The sequence below is a fragment of the Cervus canadensis genome, chromosome 28 (assembly GCF_019320065.1).
Source record: "Cervus canadensis isolate Bull #8, Minnesota chromosome 28, ASM1932006v1, whole genome shotgun sequence".
Taxonomy (NCBI): Eukaryota; Metazoa; Chordata; class Mammalia; order Artiodactyla; family Cervidae; genus Cervus; species Cervus canadensis.
This window is the reverse complement of record NC_057413.1, coordinates 44787927-44810217: the sequence shown is the minus strand read 5'-3', so window position 1 is coordinate 44810217 and position 22291 is coordinate 44787927. Positions and strand designations below refer to the sequence as shown.

General features: G+C 39.6%; 1 protein-coding gene across 1 annotated transcript in view; it reads left to right on the top strand.

The window, feature by feature from the left end:
* KIF6 (kinesin family member 6) overlaps window positions 1–22291 on the top strand; it is a 393571-nt gene that overhangs the window by 122621 nt on the left and 248659 nt on the right. The window contains exon 6 of the mRNA XM_043450851.1: window positions 3025–3154. Coding sequence (XP_043306786.1) covers window positions 3025–3154 — 130 coding nt within the window. The remainder of the gene's footprint in view (window positions 1–3024; window positions 3155–22291) is intronic.

The following is a 22291-nucleotide window of genomic DNA, read 5'->3' as shown; positions in this document are numbered from 1 at the left end:
AAAGGGTGCCCACAGATGAGCCCGGAGCAGGGAGAGAACCCTGAGAGAAGCCAAACTAAACTGGACACCAACCTGTCTTTTTATTTACTTTTCAAAACCTCAGTGGGCAAAAATAAGCAAACAGTGAGGGAAACAGAACCAGAAAAGAATTGCTTCTCATCCTTTTGGCTAAGCTCAAGTGAAGACTCAGAAAACAGTCAGAGAAATACATGGTGATGAGTTATAAAAGACGACTGAGATTTCTATGCAGAAAAATTGAAGCACATGCAAATTGTGATCAAAGTGACATAGCTGGACAAGCACCCGGAAGTAAATATAGAAGCATAATACTTCTGCAATACATTGCAGATCAGAGGCTCTGAGTGATTTAGCCAAATGCTGATGATGACATTCCATACGTCCTCTGTTATGCATCTAACTATTCTTTGTAAGTGTAACCTAAATCAATGAGCCATTCAGGTTATCTAAAAGGTTGAACACTTTTAGAATTCTGTACATGCTGGTTTTCTGCATTTTTTTTTTTTAATTTCAGTGAGGTAATGGTGAGGAGATTATGTATGATATTACATTTAGATTTTTTGATTCAGCCATGATATAAACCCTGTGGATGTCCAGGAAGATCCATAATCCTCAGTTGAGCATTAGTTATTGCTGTGGTTAATGGGTGGCTTAGTTTACCCACCAGTGACATGGTCAGGGAGATGGAAAAAGGAAACTTCCTGTGGAAGGACAAGCTTTGTAAAATTCACAGGGACCTTGCCTGTTAGTAGATTTATGACCCAAAGTGACTTCAACCAGTAAGATGAGTAACTCTCCTCTTTGGGCTTAGGTGGAGCTGGGTGGAAAGTAACTATAAAGAAACCAGAAATCTTCCCATATGTCCACCTTGTATGGTCATTAAAGATGAAGTCAGTAACTCTCAATCTTGGCTGCACAGCAGAATCACCTGGAGCCTTTACAGACTCTGGTGCCCAGTCCGCACTCCAGAACATTCAAATCAAAATCTTTTAAGAGGACACCTGGTGCTGATGTGTTGTTTTGTTTATATTCTGAAGGCTGGTCCTGTATGCAGCCAGGGTGAGAATGACTGGATTAAAGGGGACTTTCAGTGCCCAGGGAGTGTGAGCATCCTCCTCTTTGAATCATTTTCTGCTCCCTCATCTCCCCCTTTTCTGATCTTGCACAGGATGGTTTTGTATCTGACTTGGTCTTACAACATATATTGCAGGTGACTTTGCCTCAGAGTTGAAGAACTTGTTTTCTTCTTCATGTTGAAAAAGACAGAACTCTCTTCTTTTCTCACTTCTGATGTCCTGTCATATCACTCATTTCATGCTTTTATCTTCCTTCCCATATTACTTAACTTCTTTCACCTTTAAGATGTAGAATCTGTAGATTTAAGAAGAATTCTGACTTTTGTATCCCTAGGGATTGCATTTACCAAACCTTCTCAAGCATTTCAGAAGAATCACAGTGGAAATAAAGCTTAAGGAATACAGAGGGTTCCTAAAAATAGAGCACAATTCATCTATTTCAGTTTAAAAATGCCTTCATATTTTCCAAGCATTTTTTTAACTCTTAAGCATTTTTAATAAGCTGACTTATGAGCCTTGTTGAAAAATAAATAAAATACACTTGTTTCCATTAAGGGAAGAGATCCTTTTCCATCTTACTGGTATTATTGAAGGAGACAAAAAGAAGTCCAAAACTTGGCAACAAGCTGCATTATTAGTGACATATTGGTCACAGATGGGCTGGAAAAACTACACTTTCTTCCTGCAATTAGTATTTTAAGTGCCCACAAATTACATGTGAAAATCCAGATAGTCCCCTTACAAAAGGGAAGGCTGAAAAATTATGGTCTTTGCAAAATCTTCATTTTTAAAGTTTTCTAAGTGTGTTTTTATCAGTAGGCAAGTGATATATGTCCACTTGCTAGTTGTACTTTGAAGGAAGGCACAGGGCTAGATGACGCCGACGCTGACCTACTGTCGTCAATTCTGCTGTTGTAAGCAAGTGCAGATACCTGGAGAGACACTTGGCAACACTTGTAAATTATAGATTTTCTTTCTTCAATTTTTAAAATGATCACGAAGGCAAAACTCAAGAGGTAGAAGGGAGCTCTCTTTAGTAATTCTGTTGCTTGAATTTGTAGTCCTTTGAAAGAAGTCTATTAGGAATTTAGCCAAATTATGTTCCAGAAGTTGCCAGAAGTCCTAACAGGACTCTGAGGGGAGTTTTCACAAGTCAGCTCTTGAGACAGTGTTAAGATTCACATGGGACGAAACAGTGTTGGCACCAAAATGTCTCTTGAGGAGTTTTAATAAATGAATGTAATTCCAAACCTACGGATTCAATGGAAGGAAAAGTGATGCTGTAAAAGAAGAAAGGTCAAAAAACATATCTGATGGACATAAAAATAATAATTATAAACTAGGGTTTTATTATAAGACTTCTTGAGAATTTTTAACTCATCCTGATAAGAAAACCAGGGAATAACTCCTAGAGGGATGACAAATGCCTCCATTTTCATCGTGTTTAAATTGGTGAGCTAACCAGTTTGAAATGTCACATAGATTGAAGTGATATGAAATTGAACAAAAGGGAAAAATTAGAAGGAGAAAAATCAGTACCACCTAATGTAAGAAACTGAATTATGACATGGCTAAAAAAAGGCATAGCCCGGTTTCCTGACATAGGTAGAAGGTTACACACTGGCATTTTAAATTCAATAAGAATATGCATGTCCCAATATGCTTTGGGGATCTGATGATTCCCAAAAAAAGCTGCCTTTAAATTAGGAGCTTGTAATGTACTTTTCAGCCCCAAAGCTATTTGGTAGTACTGTCAAGGGAATGTCGGTATAGATGCTAATCCAGTACTGTCTGGCGTCTTGTGTACTTTTTGATTTTATAAATTCAAGGCGTCATACATACGGCCTTTAAAAAAGAAACCTGTACGAAAGGCTTGAAATTCTTTTCCTTCTCAAAGCGCCTTGTGTTGTTGTTTCCTTTTTTTCCCTAGGAAAGTGACAGTCCTGGAGGACCCTGATCAGAACATCCACCTGAAAAACTTGTCTCTTCATCAGGCGACCACAGAGGAAGAAGCCCTGAATCTGCTTTTCTTGGGCGACACCAACAGAATGATTGCAGAGGTAATAAGCTTTTCTCTGCAAGCCGTGTTTGCACACTGTAAGATATAATGGAATCTGGGGGACAGCAATGACTTTAAAAATAATCTCACCTAAATCCCATCTTTTAGGAAAAGGAAACCTAGAACCAGAGAATTGAGGAGACTTTCTCAAGGTCTTCTAGCTAGTTAATGAGCAGGGACTAACATCTAGTCTCTTTTAATTTTGTAGTTTTAAATTTTATACAAATTGATTTGCTGCCAACCCATGACAACTCATCAGACGTCTTCATGATAGGAATTTTTGCATAATTTTTGAAACTTAAAATTGCATAGCTTATTCTTCCTAACCTCCAGTCATCCATATACTGGCATTTGTTTACCCATCCATGGATTTTCATGGGTTTAGAGAATTAATGAAGAATTTAGAGTAACATGTGGAACATAGGAAGTGCTCTATGCATTTGCAAGCTTTTGTTGGCGGATCCAGGAACACCGCCATGGTGTGTGGTAGAAGTATGCTTCAGTGCAGTATTGGGGATATACTTGTGCTAAAAGCTATCTGTTGCTAATCTGACATTTCACACCTAACTGGTCACCTATATTTCACCTTGGAACCATAGGCCGGAGACAGGATTGACCCAGTTGGGTCATGGGCCTCAAGCAGTTACTGATTGGAGATGAAAGGTCACAAAAGTCTCATTCAGCCACCGCTGCATGAAAGGAATTAAGGAGTGCTACTGGTGATTCGGGTGAACACCTGACTGTGATCACAGGCGCTTTCCTTTTTAAACCAGGCTCCCTGAGTTCTGTGTTCTACCTTGTCTCTGATGACAAACAGTAGAAGAGCTGATAAGCTGGGAGGAAAAGTAGCCTGAGAAAGTCTCCCTCAAGTGACTTTCTTTCTGCCCCATTTTTACCCCTTGGGATATACCACCTTAAATACAAGATAGATAAATGGGAAATCAGGTAGTGAAAGCATGGTGATGACCTCTGTAATCACCTTAGTTTCACTGTTGTTTTACTGGTTCTGCATCAGTACTTTTCAACAGACTAGCTTAAAAATGTTGATTTTAAGTGCCACATGTAATATGGATTTAAGGACCCTTAAATTGTTATTTTCACTTAAAGAGAGCTGTGCCTAGTTTTTAATTTCAGAATACTTTCTGTTGTTTACAGTGTTTTGCATCTGTGTATTGTTTCAGCATTTTGTCCATGCAGTCATCCATTGTGCTCATTTGTCACAGTAATTGAAGAGAGAGGAATAAAGGCAGATTAAGAAGTAGGGAGTATAATAATGAAAGATTTAACATGCTTCACTAAAAATCCTCCTCCTCCATACATAGTTTAATCAACAGCAAACTGAGAGGTACAGACTGTAAATGGGTCCTGCCCACTAACAGAGTATGAAAAAGAAAAATGGTAGATCATAAATGCTACTGGAAAACATGAGGCGAAACCTACCCCTGCCTCTTTGTTGACCATCTTCCTAAAGTGACTCATCCCTGAGGAGTTTCGGCCTTGTCCTCACAATTCCATCCCTTCACCTTGAATGGGTCAGGGAGGGCTCCTGGCCCTGGTTCACCACAACCCCTGTTAGCAAATAAGCTTGGCCATTTGCGCTTTCAAAGTTATGCCTCTAACTTCAGCCAACTGCATCTTTTCAGATTATGGTTGTGTAAAGTTTTGAGGACCTTGAGCTGCCTTTGTATAAGCTCTTCTGTTCTACCATCTTAGAAAATTCTGACAGTCGTTTCCTCTTATTTACTGTTGAGTGTTTCACAATAGTACACATAGCTGAAACCTGGAGAAGTCCAATTCTAATAATGCTGGCTGTGCATTACTTTAAAATTTTATTCATTTTTTTTCCTGTGTGAAACCTGATTGCTTTTAAACCAAGTCTAATAGGTTTTGGATGTTTCTCTGCTTGCTTTTATTTTTTTTTCCTTTGGTAATAACTACCATGTTCTATCAAGAGCCTACTCAGTAGACTTGTCACTGTTGTGGATACTTGTATGTATTATTTCTGACTTTCATTTTATAGATGGAAACTAAGGCTCAAAGAGTTAGACTGCTTGCCCAAGGTCGCACTGCTCGTAGGTGGCAGAACTGGGCTTCAGCTCCAAGTCTGACCATTTCAGAAGCTTATGTTCTTTCTTTACACCACAATTCGTGAGCACGGTAATCAAATTGACACATGTCAGATTTTTCAAGTGAGGATACATTTCTGAATTATTTAAAAAGCACAGCAAGTATGAAACACTTCAGTTTATCTCTTGAATTCATTGAAAGCAAATACATAAAAATATAAATGAAGAATAACTGTCAATCCCTGGAAATACTTTATTATTCAGAGTCTCCAGAGAGGCATGTTTTAGATTACAACTGAGCTGTCAGAATGTAATTTGTCAGCACGCAATGAGCTTACCAGGATAAAAAGAACACACTAATCATTTTTTTTCAGAAGACGAGGTTCCCAATTTCCCATTTACACAGAGAAATCCAGAAGTTGCCATGGTAACCAGAAAACATTTGCAAAACAAAGCCTGAATATGGGGACCAAAGCAAGCGTGCTCTTCCCTTTTAAGTTCTCCTACCGAGAGCCAGAATTTTAAGGAAAAGTTATTAAGAGTAGCTTCATCCTCTTCTTATTTTTAGAACTCACTCTTAAATAATTTCTGTAATTCTACCAATGTTTTGAATAAAACCTGATTATGTCCTTGGGATAGATTTTTTTTTTTTTTCAAAAGTTGATTTGCTATGCCAAAGAGAATAAATATTGTAAAAGCTGAACTGTTTGTGACCCAACGTCAAAGCCCACCAATAGCAAGTATAACTTGGTACTTTTTGTCTTAGCATTGAAATGTTGCTCTCAATTAATTAAACCTAATTGGACAAAACATTCAATTGGCAGGCCCTGCGTAGTCCCATTGCTACGATGATTTGCTCAGCCCCTCCCACGGTCTAGAGCACACTGTCCCCAAGTGTGGCCCGGGGATAACTTGTATCAGGATACCCATGCTAGCCCAAAGACACAGGATCCCATATCTGATGGATGGATTCATGCTCTCAGCAGTGGAGCCCAGGAATACGCATTTTAGCATTTCAAGTGTGCTCAGTCTAAATTTGGGGCAGTTCGGATTTTACTATTAAGAAGCTGGTTGAAACTCACTCCCAGAGAAGTTTGCGAACAGATCCCTATTCTGTACCCTTGCCAACACCACAAGATTTGAAAGTTCTGCCAATTTGGTAGTCAAAAGAATTTCGTTCTAACTTGCATTTTTGATTACCAGATTTTTTTATACCTTTATTTGCCATCTGTATTTCTGTTTCTGTTTATTTCTACTTGCTCTTCTGTCGAGATCCAGGTAAAATCCAGGATTTTTTTAACTGCATCTTGACAGAAGCTGTCCTGGGTTAACAAAATCAGATGCTCCTTCAAGAGCAATCTCCATTGGTGAAAGTGCCATTTAAGTATTTATTTTAGGAAGTCATAGTGTTGCTCGAAGTGAATAATTAGACTGCGTGCATGCTAAGTCACTTCAGTTGTGTCTGACTCTTTGCGACCCATGGACTGTAGCCCTCCGTACTCCTCTATCCATGGGATTTTCCAGGCAAGAGTACTGGGGTGGGTTGCCACGCCCTCCTCCAGGGGATCTTCCTGACCGAGGGATCAAATCCCGGGTCTGCTGCATCTCCAGTGTTGGGAGGCAAGTTCTTTATGACTAGCACTACCTGGGAAGCCCATAATTAAACTAACACGGCATTATTTTGCAAGCAACTTTGGAGAAGAGAGTAGTGTCTGGGATCCTTTCTACCAAAACTTCACAGTACTGTCTTTTGTGGGTTAAATTGTCTCACCTTATCTAATTCCCATGTTGGAGTCCTAACCCCTAGTACCTCAGAATATGTAGCCTTATTGAGAGATAGTGTCTTTACAGAGGTGATCAACTCAAAATGGGGTCATTTGTGTGGGCCCTAACCCAACATCGCTGGTGCCCTTATAAAGTGGGAAATTTGGAGACAGATACAGAGGGTGTGTGCCATATGAACATGAGAACAGCCATCTACAAGCCAAGGAGAAAGGCCTGAGGCAGAGCCCTTCCTCACAGTCCTCAGAAGGAATTACCAGCCCTGCCAACACCTCCGTTCGGGATGTCTAGCCTTCAGAACTGTAAGAGAGCAAATTTCTATTGTTGAAGTTGCCTAGTTTTTGTACTGAGAACTAACACAGTGTCCAAATAACCTCGTGTATAATTTCTTATATGATTGTTACCTGATGTTGCTCTTTATCTCGATAAATTCAGAAGCAATAAAATGCTAAATTCCCACGTGGTGCTAGTGGTAAAGAACCCACCTGCCAATGCAGGAGACATAAGAGATGCCGGTTCAGTCCCTGGATTGGAAAGATACCCTGGACGGGGACATGGCAACCCACTTCAGTATTCTTGCCTGGAGAATCCCATGGACAGAGGAATCTGGCAGCTATAGTCCATGGGGTCACAAAGAGCTGGATTCAACTGAAGTGACTTAGCACATACACCATATGCTAAATATACATAGTATAATGGGCTTCCCAGGTGGCACTAATCGTAAAGAATCTGCGTGCCAATGCAGGAGACACAAAGAACATGGGTTCGATCCCTGGGTCAGGAAGACCCCTTGGAGAAGGAAATGACAACCTACTCCAGTATTCTTGCCTAGAAAATCCCATGAACAGAGGAGCCTGGCGAGCTACAGTCCATGGGGCTGTAAAAAGTTGGAGAAGACTGAGCGACTGCACACACATAGTATAACATTTGGAAAGACGCTACAGTTCTCAGCTAGCAACTGTTTAAAAATAAGACTATAGCTGTGTTCTGCTGTAGTCTCTCAGCACCTGGCAACTACGGAGTTGGTCAGTCATTAATTTTTATTTTTTGAATTCATGTGAAGAAGATGATGATGATTTCAGGAGAAAGGACCTGTAATCCCACGCCCAGAATTGGGGTGATTTTATGGTACACAGTGCCTCTTGGGGAGTACAGAGGATATCACAGATGACTTTGACATTTTAAAATTTAATTTGTGGTGCTTCAACCCTTTTGAAAGAGGTTACTTTCTAAATAACCGGCCTACCAACAGCATTTATGGGATTTGTAAATTATTTTCCCAGGAGCTCTTAGAGGTCTTTCTGCCTAATTCTTTGGTTGAAATTAAAAAAAAAAAAAAAAGTATACTCAATGTATCTGAGTTGTACTGATGTGTTTTGTAAGCTCTCAGACTTTGCACTCCACCAAACTTTTTTACTGAGTTGTGTGACCTTGTGGAAGTGCAAAGGCAGTTGGGAGACAGGCTGTGAATGGAGTGGAGGTTTGTGCAGATGCTGGTACTGAAATAGCTGTCATTGGACACGTTGTCTAATAGCGTGAGGACAGCACAGGAAGGAAGGAGCAGCTTTACTGTGTGATTGTGTTTGTCAACAGCTCTCTAAGCCTCAATCTCCTTGGGTAGTGTGTGTGGGAAACAAGAGAATTTAGGTTGCAATTAGAGTTCTGGCATCATATTCCACTAGACCATTATTAGACCATTATTCCACTAGACCATTATTCCACTAGACCAGTGTTAGAGAGACACTGAATAGCACAACCTGAGAGATTTTTTTTTGGAAAGATTTATTAGTTGTATATAATTAGCAAGTGTACTCCAAGATTTGTAAACCTGGGAAGCGCAAAATACTTAACAGGCTAAATCCATTTCACCCTGCTCTTATTATAATAAGAAGAGTATTTGTTTATCATTAAATCTCAGTAGGCAGCTAGTTCAGTTCAGTTCAGTCACTTAGTTGTGTCCAACTCTTTGCGACCCCATGAACCGTAGCACGCCAGGCCTCCCTGTCCATCACCAACTGCTGGAGTCTACCCAAACTCATGTCCATTGAGTCGGTGATGCCATCCAACCATTTCATCCTCTGTCGTCGCCTTCTCCTCCTGCCCTCAATCTTTCCCAGCATCAGGGTCTTTTCCAATGAGTCAGCTCTTTGCATCAGGTGGCCAAAGTATTGGAGTTTGAGCTTCAAGATCAATCCTTCCAATGAACACCCAGGACTGATCTCCTTTAGGATGGACTGGTTGGATCTCCTTGCAGTCCAAGGGACTCTCAAGAGTCTTCTCCAACACCCCAGTTCAAAAGTATCAATTCTTCGGCGCTCAGCTTTCTTTATAGTCCAACTCTCACATCCATACATGACCACTGGAAAAACCATAGCCTTGACTAGACGGACATTTGTTGACTAATGTCTCTGCTTTTTAATATGCTATCTAGGTTGGTCATAACTTTCCTTCCAAGGAGTAAGCGTCCTTTAATTTCATGGTTGCAATCACCATCTGCAGTGATTTTGGAGCCCAAAAAAAGTCAGCCACTGTTTCTACTGTTTCCCCATCTATCTGCTATGAAGTGATGGGACCAGATGCCATGATCTTAGTTTTCTGAATGTTGAGCTTTAAGCCAACTTTTTCACTCTCCTCTTTCACTTTCATCAAGAGGCTTTTTAGTTCTTCTTCACTTTCTACCATAAGGGTGGTGTCATCTGCATATCTGAGGTTATTGATATTTCTCCCAGCAATCTTGATTCCAGCTTGTGCTTCCTCCAGCCCAGCATTTCTGATGATGTACTCTACATATAAGTTAAATAAGCAGTGTGACAATATACAGCCTTGACGTACTCCTTTTCCTATTTGGAAGCCGTCTGTTGTTCCATGTCCAGTTCCAACTGTTGCTTCCTGACCTGCATATAGGTTTCTCAAGAAGCAGGTCAGGTGGTCTGGTATTCCCATCTTTCAGAATTTTCCAGTTTATTGTGATCCACACAGTCAAAGGCTTTGGCATAGTCAATAAAGCAGAAAGAGATGTTTTTCTGGAACTCTCTTGCTTTTTTTGATGATTCAGCAGATGTTAGCAATTTGATCTCTGGTTCCTCTGCCTTTTCTGAAACCAGCTTGAACATATGGAAGTTCACGGTTCATGTATTGCTGAAGCCTGGCTTGGAGAAGCTTGAGCATTACTTTACTAGTCGGTGAGATGAGTGCAATTGTGCGGTAGTTTGAGCATTCTTTGGGATTGCCTTTCTTAGGGATTGGAATGAAAACTGACCTTTTCCAGTCCTGTGGCCACTGCTGAGTTTTCCAAATTGGCTGGTATATTGAGTGCAGCACTTTCACAGCATCATCTTTCAGGATTTAAAATAGCTCAACTGGAATTCTGTCACCTCCACTAGCTGTGTAGTGATGCTTCCTAAGGCCCACTTGACTTCACATTCCAGGCTGTCTGGCTCTAGGTGAATGTGAGTGATCACACCATCGTGATTATCTGGGTCGTGAAGATCTTTTTTGTACAGTTCTGTGTATTCTTGCCACCTCTTCTTAATATCTTCTGCTTCTGTTAGGTCCATACCATTTCTGTCCTTTATTGAGCCCATCTTTGCATGAAATGTTCCCTTGGTATCTCTAATTTTCTTGAAGAGATCTCTAGTCTTTCCCATTCTGTTATTTTCCTTTATTTCTTTGCATTGATCACTGAGGAAGGCTTTCTTATCTCCCCTTGCTGTTCTTTGGAACTCTGCATTCAAATGGGAATATCTTTCTTTTTCTCCTTTGCTTTTTGCTTCTCTTCTTTTCACAGCTATTTGTAAGCTGTGTAAGCTGTCCTCAGACAGCCATTTTGCTCTTTTGCTTTTCTTTTCCTTGGGGATGGTCTTGATTCCTGTTTCCTGTACCATGTCATGAACCTCCGTCCATAGTTCATCAGGCACTCTGTCTGTTAGATCTAGTCTCTTAAATCGATTTCACTTCCACTGTATAGTCACAAGGGATTTGATTTAGGCAGCTAGCAGCCTTAGCAAAAGATGTGTTGACAATTCTAACTTCTTCTCTAACCTACTGAATATATGTTATTAGGTATAGAAAGAAGGGAACATGAATTTTGAGCCCTTAGTATATCCCAGGCATTCTTCTCCCTCTTGTATTTTATATATGAGAAATATACAGCCATTCTTAACTAGTGATTCTGTCTTATAACATCGTTTGCATTCTGCTCTCATCTATCCTGATTAATAGTATTGCATGAACCATGAATTTCAAATCTAAAACGTTTATTAAAATAAATGAAGTGGTACAGTGCAACCATTATTAGAATATTAAAATGTACTTAACCCATATACATAATTAGAGAAACACAATCGTATTGGCTGTAAAAACTTAGCTCCTGAGTTTCTTCTGATCTTTAAAATTCTAATTTCTGATTAAACAGCAGAAAAAAGTAGTCTGTTATTAAAAGCCACCAACAGCAGTGACAAAAAATGAAAAATAGAAGGGGAAAAGCCATCATCAGTGAAATAAGGACATAACCATAACCCCAAACCATGAGGAAATCTGCCAAATATTATGAAGTTTGAATTACGGTGAGGGAGGTTGCTGAGAGCCAACACATATATCCTCCAACCTCATGCAGGATACAGTTTCACCTTAAAGAAAGGGTCACAATTCTTAAGTGCAAATCCAATGATCTTCTGGTTAGAGTGATGAGATCTAAGAACACAGGCAAGTAAGATAGAGAAATGTCATTTAGATATTCATCCTGAGCTATAGAAGGTGAGTCCCAAAGAGTTAAGGACAGGCCGTTTTTATGGTTAGCAGTCTATGCGTATGGCCAAGAAAGATGGCCTTTGGTGAGTGGAATTCAGAGAGTTTGTGACTTAAGAAATTTTACTACCCCAGATCTTTTAGTGCAAAAATTTGAGGAAAGTATATGCTCTCAAGGGCTTCCCTGGTAGCTCAGATGGTGAAGAACCCACCTGCAATGCAGGAGACCCAGGTTAGGTCCCTGAGCCAAGAAGATCCCCTGCAGAAGGGAATGGCTACCCACTCCAGTGTTCTTGCCTGGAGAATTCCATGGACAGAGGAGCCTGGCGGGCTACAGTCCATGGGTTGCAAAGAGTTGGACATGACTGAGCAACTAAGTGCACACACACTTAAAGTTAAGTGTGAGCTCTTAAAGTTAAGAATGAAATATGCAGAGTAAATCTGTGTAATAAACAAAGTGAATTTGAACTCTCTAGGAAAAAGATGGACATGCTTAAAGATAAAATTATCAGAAGGAAAATAGCTGAAGATCTTTTCATGTATGTGGAGTGTGATGGGTAAAGCAACATACATTTGAAGACTGCTTACATCAGGAAACAAGGTAGTATACTTCAAAATCTTAAATATGTTACCTAAATGCAATCTTTGGTTTTAAAAACACCTAAAAATATAGAAAAATTCAAAGAAAAGATCGCAAGACAAGAAGATAAAAGTAAGCTTGAAGAACTCAGAAATGAAAGAGAAGAAAACCATTATAGAGATGAAAGTTCCATTAAAAAGCAAAAAAAAAAAAAAAGAAGAAGAAAAGGAGGAGAAGGAAAACAAAGAAGAAGAGAAAGAGATGGAAGAGGAGAAGAGGAGGAAATCTGGCTGAAAATAACCAGAGAAACAAAGGAGAAACCAACTGTGAGTAATTAGAAATCCTGAAAAAAGAATGAGGACAACAGGAAAAAAACATGAATAGAGAATGAGAGAGAGAGAGAGAAGTTTCCTGAAATCTGGAATTACTTGAATCTGTAGATGAAAAGGACATGCTGTGTTTCAAATTGAAAGAGCTCTACTCCAAGATAAAATCTACTGAGGCTACTAATTTCCAAAGCTAAATAAAGAACTTTATGAACATCCAGTCAGAAAAATGCAAGCCAACTATGAGTGAAGATTTAAAAAAAAAGTTTGTACTTGGACTTTTCCACAGCAATATTCAATGCCAGAAGACAGTGGAACAAGTTCTAAAGCAAGGATATTGTGTCCCAATAATTTTATACCCAGCCAAATTTTCAAATTTTCCTTAAAAAGCAAAAACATCAGACAAGTAATTTTAAGCATGTGTGAATTCTGGAAGAAAATGAACCCAGTGATCCTTTTTAAAAATTGCTTGACAGTCAAGTCTAACCAGTTAAGAGATGAACCAAATTAAAGGATGTGGGAACCCAGAAGCATTGCAAAAGGTATGGTGGAAAACATTGAATTTATTTAACTGTAGGTGTAAAACTAAGCAACTGTGTAAAGTGAATATTATAATTATAAACCTTGAAGATATAAATTAATAATAGATGAAACGCAAATTTGGAGTTAGAAAATAGAGGAGGCAGTGGTGTTAGAAGTGAGCTGATTTCCTTATCTTGCAAAGCAAGAAAGGAGTTGTTCTTTAGTGACCGAGTGGTGTCTGACACTTTTGTAACCCCCATGGACTGCAGCCTGCCAGGCTCCTCTGTCCATAGGACTTCCCAGGCAAGAATTATGGAGTGGGTTGCTATTTCCTTCTCCAGGGGATCTTCCCACCCCAACTCAGGGATCAAACCCACATTTTCTGTATTGGTGGGTGGATTCTTTACTGCTGAGCCACCAAGGAGGTCCAAGAAAGGAATAGATGCTGTCTAAATATCAACCATATGGTTAAAAAATATAATGACCCAAGTCCTTTAATTCCATGAGCTTTCCTCAATTCTAAAGAGATACTTTTAGAAAAAAAAGATATACATCTCTTACCATGAAAAAAAATTTATTGGAAGGTCACCGGTTCCTTCAGTTTTCTTTCTTTTTTCTTCTATTAAATTCAAATAAAATTTAATTTAATAATTTTAAATTAAGAATAGTATGACAACAATTAGAACTGGGCATGGAACAACAGACTTGTTCAAAATTGGGAAAAGAGTATATCATGGCTGTGTATTGTCACCCCGCTTATTTAACTTATATGCAGAATACATCATGAGAAATGATGTACTGGATGAATGAATGCTCGATGAATCACAAGCTGGAATCAAGATTACTGAAAGAATTATCAACAACCTCAGATATGCAGATGATACCACTCTAATGGCAGAAACCAAAAAGGAACTAAAATAGCCTCTTGATAAGGGTGAAAGAGGAGAGTGACAAAGCTGACTTAAAACTCAGCATTCAAAAAACGAAGATCATGGCATCTGTTCCCATCACTGATGGCAAATAAAAGGGAAAAAGTGGAAGCAGTGATAGATTTTCTTTTCTTGGGCTCTAAAATCACTGCAGATGGTCACTGTACCCATGAAATTAAAAGACATTTGCTCCTTGGAAGTAAAGCTGTAACAAACCTAGACAACATATTAAAAAGCAGAGACATCACTTTGCTGACAAAGGTCCATATAGTCAAAGCTGTGGTTTTTCCAGTAGTCATGTACAGATGTGAGAGTTGGACTATAAAAAGAAGACTGAGTGCCAAAGAATTGATGCTTTTGAATTGTGGTGTTGGCGAAGACTCTTGAGAATCCTTGGACAGCAAAGCGATCAAATCAGTTAATTCTCAAGGAAATCAGCTGTGAATATTCATTGGAAGGACTGATGCTGTAGCTGAGGCTCTGGTACTATGGCTACCGACATAAAGAGCTGAGTCATTGGAAAAGATCCTGATGCTGGGAAAGACTGAGGACAGAAGGAGAGGGGGGCAACAGAGGATGAGATGGTTGGGTGGCATCATGGACTCAATGAACATGAATCTGACCAAACTCTGGGAGATAGCAAAGGGCAGGGAAACCTGGTGTGCTGCAGTCCGTGGGGACGCAAAGAGTTGGACATGAGTTGGCAACTGAACAACAATAACAACATGTGTAGTATGCTTTTGTTTTGGTAAAGTACTCTTATATGTTCTTACATTTGTATACATATATTAAAAATAACTAATTTTTATCAAATGTTAACTTTTTTTGAGGGAGATTTTCATCTTTGTTCTTTTTTATGTTGTTTAGATTTTTAAAATAATGAGTGTGGTGGGGATTACCAGTGTTTACTGAACCTTCTGGGTTATTCCTTTTGGCACATGCTTCTTTGAAGTTAATAGAGTTCAAGCACTCTAACCAATGAAATCTGAATGACAGTGGCATGTTACTTTTAGTCTGAAGCCTGTCAGAATTAGTATGAAGTTCTCCTTAATCTTCTCCTCTGTGGCAAACCCTGAAAGTTTTATGTTGGGGTGCTGACCTTAGAAGATGGCAGCACCCCCACCAGTCTCGTGGGGTCAAGTACACGGAGCAGAGCCATCATTTCACAATATTGGAGAAACCATATGAGCAAGAAAGAAACCTTGTGATTTAAAAATTGTGATTTTTAAGCCTCGGAGATTGTGGTGCTATTTATTAAATTGCTACCGTAATATAACTCAGTCTGTCTTAATGAATGTGTGTCCTTTGTGCAAAATAATGACTCATTATTCTTCATGAAATTCAAATGTAGCATGGCTTTTTTAGTAAGAAGACACTATTTATGTGTGTGTGTGTGTGTGTGTGTATAATCTATTTTCCAAATGGGTTTGAAGCAAGTTACAATTTCAGAACACATATAAACCGGGTCAAAAAAAAGTCAAAGAGAAAAAAAAATTAGGGTGAACTTAATTTAAAAGAAGATAGATGGATATGATAGACGACTGGAATAAGTTAATTATTGCCATTAAGGACAAAGTTTAGCTATGCTTCTTCAGGCAGACAAATAAAAACTTGGGAAACATTTTGACATTTTTGGTTATATGGTTTTCATTATTCAGATCGCAAACTTTCAGGCATTGAATTGCAGGTTAATTGTATCTATACTTGTTTAAAATGCTTTCCTGGTGGCTCACTGGTAAATAATCTGCCTGGCAATGCAGGAGACATGGTTTCAATCCTTGGGTCGGGAAGATCCCCTGGAGAAGAAAATGGCAACCCATTCTAGTATTCTTGCCTGGAGAATCCCGTGGACCAAGGAGGCTGGCAGACTGCAGTCCATGAGTCTCAAAGAGTCAGACACGACTCAGCAACAAAACAACAATGTACTCGTTTAAAGGATCTTGTGTGACAAAATGGGCAGTGTCTTGCCTGTAACTCTGAAAGAAATACAAAAGCTTTATACTTCTATCAGTCTTGTATGACATCTTGGAGCTTTATATTAAATTGTTGTATATTTAACTGAGTGTATCAATCAGACTCAAACAAGGGAAATAAACCACTCTGTTTTTAAAATAGAGGAAATCAATGCAGATACTTTTGTTTCATGGATGGTGGAAGAATCTGAGATGCCAACCAGGGGATGGTGATACAACTCGGAGATGACTAGCAGCAGGAAGCTCCTATAAACTATAGATAGGTCTCAGCTGGTGGGAGGCATTGGCAGGGCGGGGGAAGGCATGAGAGGAGGAGAAGCCAGAGTAGTTGTCGCCCTCCCTGTCTTCCCAGCTGGATACCAGCTACAATGAGTCTTGGGGAAATGCTCTCTTTAGGACTCAATGTCCCTGCAATGTAGAGCACAGTAGGGGAAAGGGAAGGAGTGGAGCAGAGGGCAAAGAGGCAGAGATTAACCCATGAGTAAAGCTGTTTCTATAAGAAACTGGGATAATAGTTCAGATAGATTGCTTTGGCTTATTTTACAACCAGGAATACACATGAGGGAAGCTGGCAGGAAATCAATTTTGGGTATAAGAAGTCAATGTTTCTTATTAGGTAGACATAGAAGAAGCTATTCTTCTAGCACTTCTTGTTGATAGATTCTTTTATTTTTTTGGCAGACTGACTTTTACATCTATTCCTTGTGTTAGTTTCATGCTAGGAGGGAGGAGACAGGGGTCTTATCAGCTGCCCCAAACCTTCAACAAGGAAATTGTTCATGTCTGAGACTTGGCAGTTCTAACAGCAAGAGAACTTCATAGCCATAGAGAGAACTGTGAAATCTTCAAAATGTGGAGAATATATTATTAGACTATAAAGTAGAGTAAAATAATGTGTGTAATAACTAGACCCCTGTGCTTTGAGAGTTCTTCCTTCAGCATCTGTACTATGAATGAAAAGTTTCCTCAGACCTGTGTTGGGTCCAGATCTTGATGTCTGAACTCAAACATTGCATTGAGAGCTATCACAGCCAATTTGACAGGATAAACTTCTTTCATAAGAATAAGATTATTCAAATGTATATCTGAGATCTGCTTGGTGTGTTATCACTGCCTGTTTCTAGTTGTTTGCACACAGGAGAGTAAAGGGTATTTTCACTTTACTTATCATCTTGAGGCATATAGTATGTATAAAAAAAGAAAAAGGTTTTCCCTAAAGCCACTTTAAATGAACTGCTATAAATTCTTGAGAAGATCATTAGATTTTTAATCCTTACAACATTATTTTTTCCAATTATGTGTATGGTAAGACTTGGAAATTGTTAAGTGAGACTGAATTTTAATAGAGAAGAGACAAAAATTTAAACAATTTAAAAGATGAAAAATGAATATGCTAGACAACAAGGATGCCATTGAGGACCAAATTTAGCTATGATTCTTCTTGCAGTCAAGTAAAAAAAAAAAGTGGGGAACACTTGGGGTGATATATTTTCCATTGTTCAGAGAACAAACCTTTGTCCTGGTGTTGATATGATGATTCCCAGTTCAATGATATTAAACAGAGATGATAAATGAACATAGCTCTGATTTAAGATATAGATTAATTCTTTCTCAATTTGCCATATGTGCTGATTTTAGCATGCTTATATTTTTTAATAAATGTGTTTGACTTTGATTTGCCTCATTTTGAAGAAATGACCCATGGGGAAGCAATCTTCTGAATCTTGACATCCAACTGAAGAGCCATCACTAATTCTGACCCTCAATTTTCCCAAAATTTTGAAGTCAGCTAACAGATCTTTGAAAGCTTCCCCAGTGGCTCAGCAGTAAAGAAACTGCCTGCAATGCATGAGACACAGGTCCTACCCCTGGGTCAGGAAGATTCCCTTGGAAAAGGAGATGACAACCTTGTCCAGGATTCTTGCCTGGGAAATCCCATGGACAGAGAGGACTGAGAGTCCCTGTGTGTGTGCTTAGTCGCTCAGTCGCGTCTGACTCTGCGACCCCATGGACTGCAGTCCGCCAGGCAGGCCTGTCCACGGGGATTCTCCAGGCAAGAATACTGGAGTGGGTTGCCATGCCCTCCTCCAGGGGATCTTCCCAACCCAGGGATGGAACCCAGGTCTCCTGCATTGCAGGCAAGTTCTTTACCATCTGAGACACCAGGGAGGTCACAAAAGAGCTGGATGTGACTTAATGACTAAGTAACAACAACAAGCAGATCTCTGAAGGCATGAAAATAAAAAATCCATCAAATTGATTCCAGACTTGTTAGAAAGGATAAATAATAAAACAAACAGGCTATTCTTATCCGAAAGGTGAATCACAATTGCTAACACATTCTTAACTTATGTTTCAGATTGTTCCAAAGCTTTCTTTTAAACTTTAAACAAAATTAGTATGCCTGGTCTGTTTTTCCCTTACAGAGCTACTTTGATAATGCTGGACCTAGAAATCTTTCTACTAGGGGCAATGAGTTTGATTATTTTTCTAAGAGCCAGGTATCTTATAAAAAAAAAAACCAGATAGTAAAATGGGCGGTTTGGGGTCATTAATTCCAATAGAGGGTTATCTAATTGGGGATATTTTGCTGCTAAGCATGTATATTCTGAAACAACTTAGATTTTGTACCTTAGTGTCACTGGTACCTCTGTCTTTTGATCTGCCTTGTAAAACTGCAAAACTCCTAAAAGGATACTGGCTCAAGATTTATCATGAATGAATCTACCTCTGACAACTCTGGGAAAATGCAGCTGCCCTATTTGTGGGGGGCAGGTCAAAGATAATTTTCCCATTACTCTATTATAAATATGTTCTGCTGAATGGCAATTATTAATTTATGTGGCATGCTGTATTTTTCTTGATATTCCTGGTGCCGTAGATATAGTGAAAAGTCAATACATATTAGTTGGTTAAAAATAAAAATAATGATGCTGTCTTAGAAAGAACGAAAAGATCGAGACGGGTGTTTTTAGGGTCTCAGTCTAAACCACTAGGTTTGGTCAGGCCTCAGTTTTCCAGGCTGAGTTCATTGGGTGCATGGTGGGCCTCGTGCCCACCATGGTTGGCCTCGTGGGCCAAGATGTGCCATGGGAGGAATTAGATGAGAAATCATGTAAACAATCAGAGGAGGGCTAGATAATCCTTGGTTAAGAGTGAGCTTTAATCTGAAAGACTCAGATATTAGTCTGGGAAACACCTGGCAATTAGTGCTCTCAGTCTTCAATTCAGATGGAGCAGAGGAGCAGAGGAGCAGATCAAATAGAATATCTGCTTAGAAAGTGTTACCAAGCAAGGAGAACAGGAGTGAAAGCTGAATTCTGGATTTGCTGGCTGCTGCTGCTGTTCTTAGTTGCTTTGCTTTAAAAGTCACAAGCAGATATATTACAAAGTCCTCTTCAGCCTAAGAGAGGTTTCCTTCCCCTGACTTATCCTAAAAAAAGGGAAATTCTTGTTGAGCTATTTCACTCTAAAATAGAACAGTGAGTGAAAACGAAAAGTTTTGGTCCATAAGAATGGAATATAAGCTATAAGATCCGACAAGAAAAAGCAAGTATTCAAAGGAGCCTAGGAAATCTTATATGTAACATAAAGAAATTATTCAAATCATTGAAGACTGTATTAACTATTTATAATCATTTTTGAAGTGATTGAAAACACATGAGATTAACTGAAAGTAGAAAAAAGGTACGAAAAACATAATACTGTATTGTGCACGTGTGCTAAGTCACTTCAGTCATGTCTGACTTTTTGTGACGCTATGGACCATAGCCGCCCAGACTTCTCTGTCCATGGGATTCTCCAGTCAAGAATACCAGAGTGAGTTGCTATTTCCTCTTCCTGACTCAGGCATCAAACCCATGGCTCTTAAGTCTCCTGCATTGGCAGTCAGGTTCTTTACCACTAGCCCCATCTTTTGCCCCTAAAATCAAAATTTTCAATCTTTTTTTTCAAATGCATGAAATTTCTTTATTTACTTTTAATATGTATTTATTTACTTGTTTGGTTGAAGCGTGCAAATGTAAATGTAGGATCTAGTTCCCTGACCACAGATCAAACCCAGGCCCCTGGCATCGGGAGCACAATCTCTTAGCCACTGGACCACCAGGGAAGCCCCCAAATTTTCAATCTTGAAAATAGCCATGCCCACACAAATCATGATGAAATAATGAACAAAAGTGAAAACTTTTGTTGCTCTATCAATAAGAATATGTGTAACAAAATCATAGAGCATCGGGATTAGAAGTTGTACATTTGCAGATTCCAACAGGAAAGATGAATAGATAGGCTTTTGAAAAAGCCTATCACTGTTTCCCAATTCTTGTTGCTCTACCATTTCTTTTCAACTTTCTCTTTCAGCCTAGGAATATCTCCTGCTCTGTAGGAAATGATTCTTGTTCAGTGAAAGAGCTTCTTCGGATGGTAGCCCAGCCAGTGAGCAGTAAATGGCTTGAAGGACTGGCAGAGAAGAAGCTTTAGCCTTCAATACAGAGGTGTGGTGTTTCCTCAATTTAAAGCTCTGTTTTGTAAAGCAGCAAAAGCAGATTCAAATACCACTCCACAAGTACATTGCTACTCCAGGTCCCTTTTAGATACATAGTTTGAAGCCACCATTGTCTGACAAGGTCATTTTTGAGTCATCGTTTACATTTTGAAGGGCTTCCTGGGTAGCTCAGCTGGTAAAGAATCTGCCTGCAATGCAGGAGACCCCAGTTTGATTCCTGGGTTGGGAAGATCCTCTGGAGAAGGAATAGGTTACCCACTCCAGTATTCTGGCCTGGAGAATTCCATAGAAGATCCACTGGAGAAGGGATAGGCTACCCACTCCAGTATTCTTGGGCTTCCCTTGTGGCTCAGCTAGTAAAGAATCTGCCTGTAATGCGGGAGACCTGGGTTTGATCCCTGGTTTGGGAAGATCCCCTGGAGAAGGGAAGGGCTACCCACTCCAGTATTCTGGCCTGGAGAATTCCATGGATTGTATAGTCCATGGGGTCGCCAAGAGTCAGACACAACTGAGCAACTTTCATTTTGGGCTTCCCTTGTGGCTCAGCTGGTAAAGAATCCACCTGCAAAGCGGGAGACCTGGGTTCGGTCCCTGGGTTGGGAAAATCCCCTGGAGAAGGGAAAGGCTACCCACTCCAATATTCTGGCCTGGAGAATTCCACAGACTCTATAGTCCATGGGGTTGCAAAGAGTCAGACATGACTGAGTGACTTTCACTTTCACTTTTCACTACAATCCAAACCACTCTCTACACTGCATGAAATGGGTTAACCACCAAACATTTGGTTGTAGCCTGGTGTATTCCACCATATTCCTTACTACCCTATAGCAAACTGTCCATTACAATGTCATAATTTTTAAAGTGATACACATTTTAAAAATCCATTTAGAACAATGGATTTTTCCAGAGTTTGGATATTAGTTATCTTCTACTATATGCACACATGTTTAAATGGCCTTTCTGAACACAGTGGTTAATGCCAGTAAGGAATTTGTTGTTGTTTTTCAGTCGTTAAGTCGTGTCCAACTCTGCAGCCCCGTGAACTGCATCACTCCAGGCTTCTCTGTCCTTCACTATCTCCCTGAGTTTTCTCATACCCAGTCCACTTATTTGGTGATGCCATCCAACCATCTCACCCACTGTTGCCCCCTTCTCCTCTTGCCCTCAATCTTTCCCAGCATCAGGGTCTTTTCCAGTGAGTTGGCTCTTCACACCAGGTGGCCAAATTATTGGAACTTCAGCTTCAGCATCAGTCCTTCTAATGAATATTCAGGACTGATTTCCTTTAGGATTGACTGGTTTGATCTCCTTGCTGTCCAGGGGACTCTCAAGAGTCTTCTCTAGCACCACAGTTTGAAAGCGTCAGTTCTTTGGCACTCAGTTAGGAATAGTGCAAGGAATTCATGAAGATAAATGAATTTTGAATAGGCTTATTTGGAGAGTAGGAGAAGAGCATACTTTTCCAGTAAGACATACTGGCCAGTACTTGACCATCAAGAGGACAATCTGGGGAGGAGAAAGGGTAGTTGAAGATGTTCAGGCTAGTGGTTAATCAGAGCTCTGGAATCAGGCACAGAGAGTAATTGAAGTCCAAGAAAGAAAAATTTGAGATTTAAGTCAGTCTTGCTGTACAAAGAATTCTAATTTTTAGACTCAAATTGTATTTCATGGATTTAAAGACTTTGTGTATGGAGTTCTGAAATTATCAAG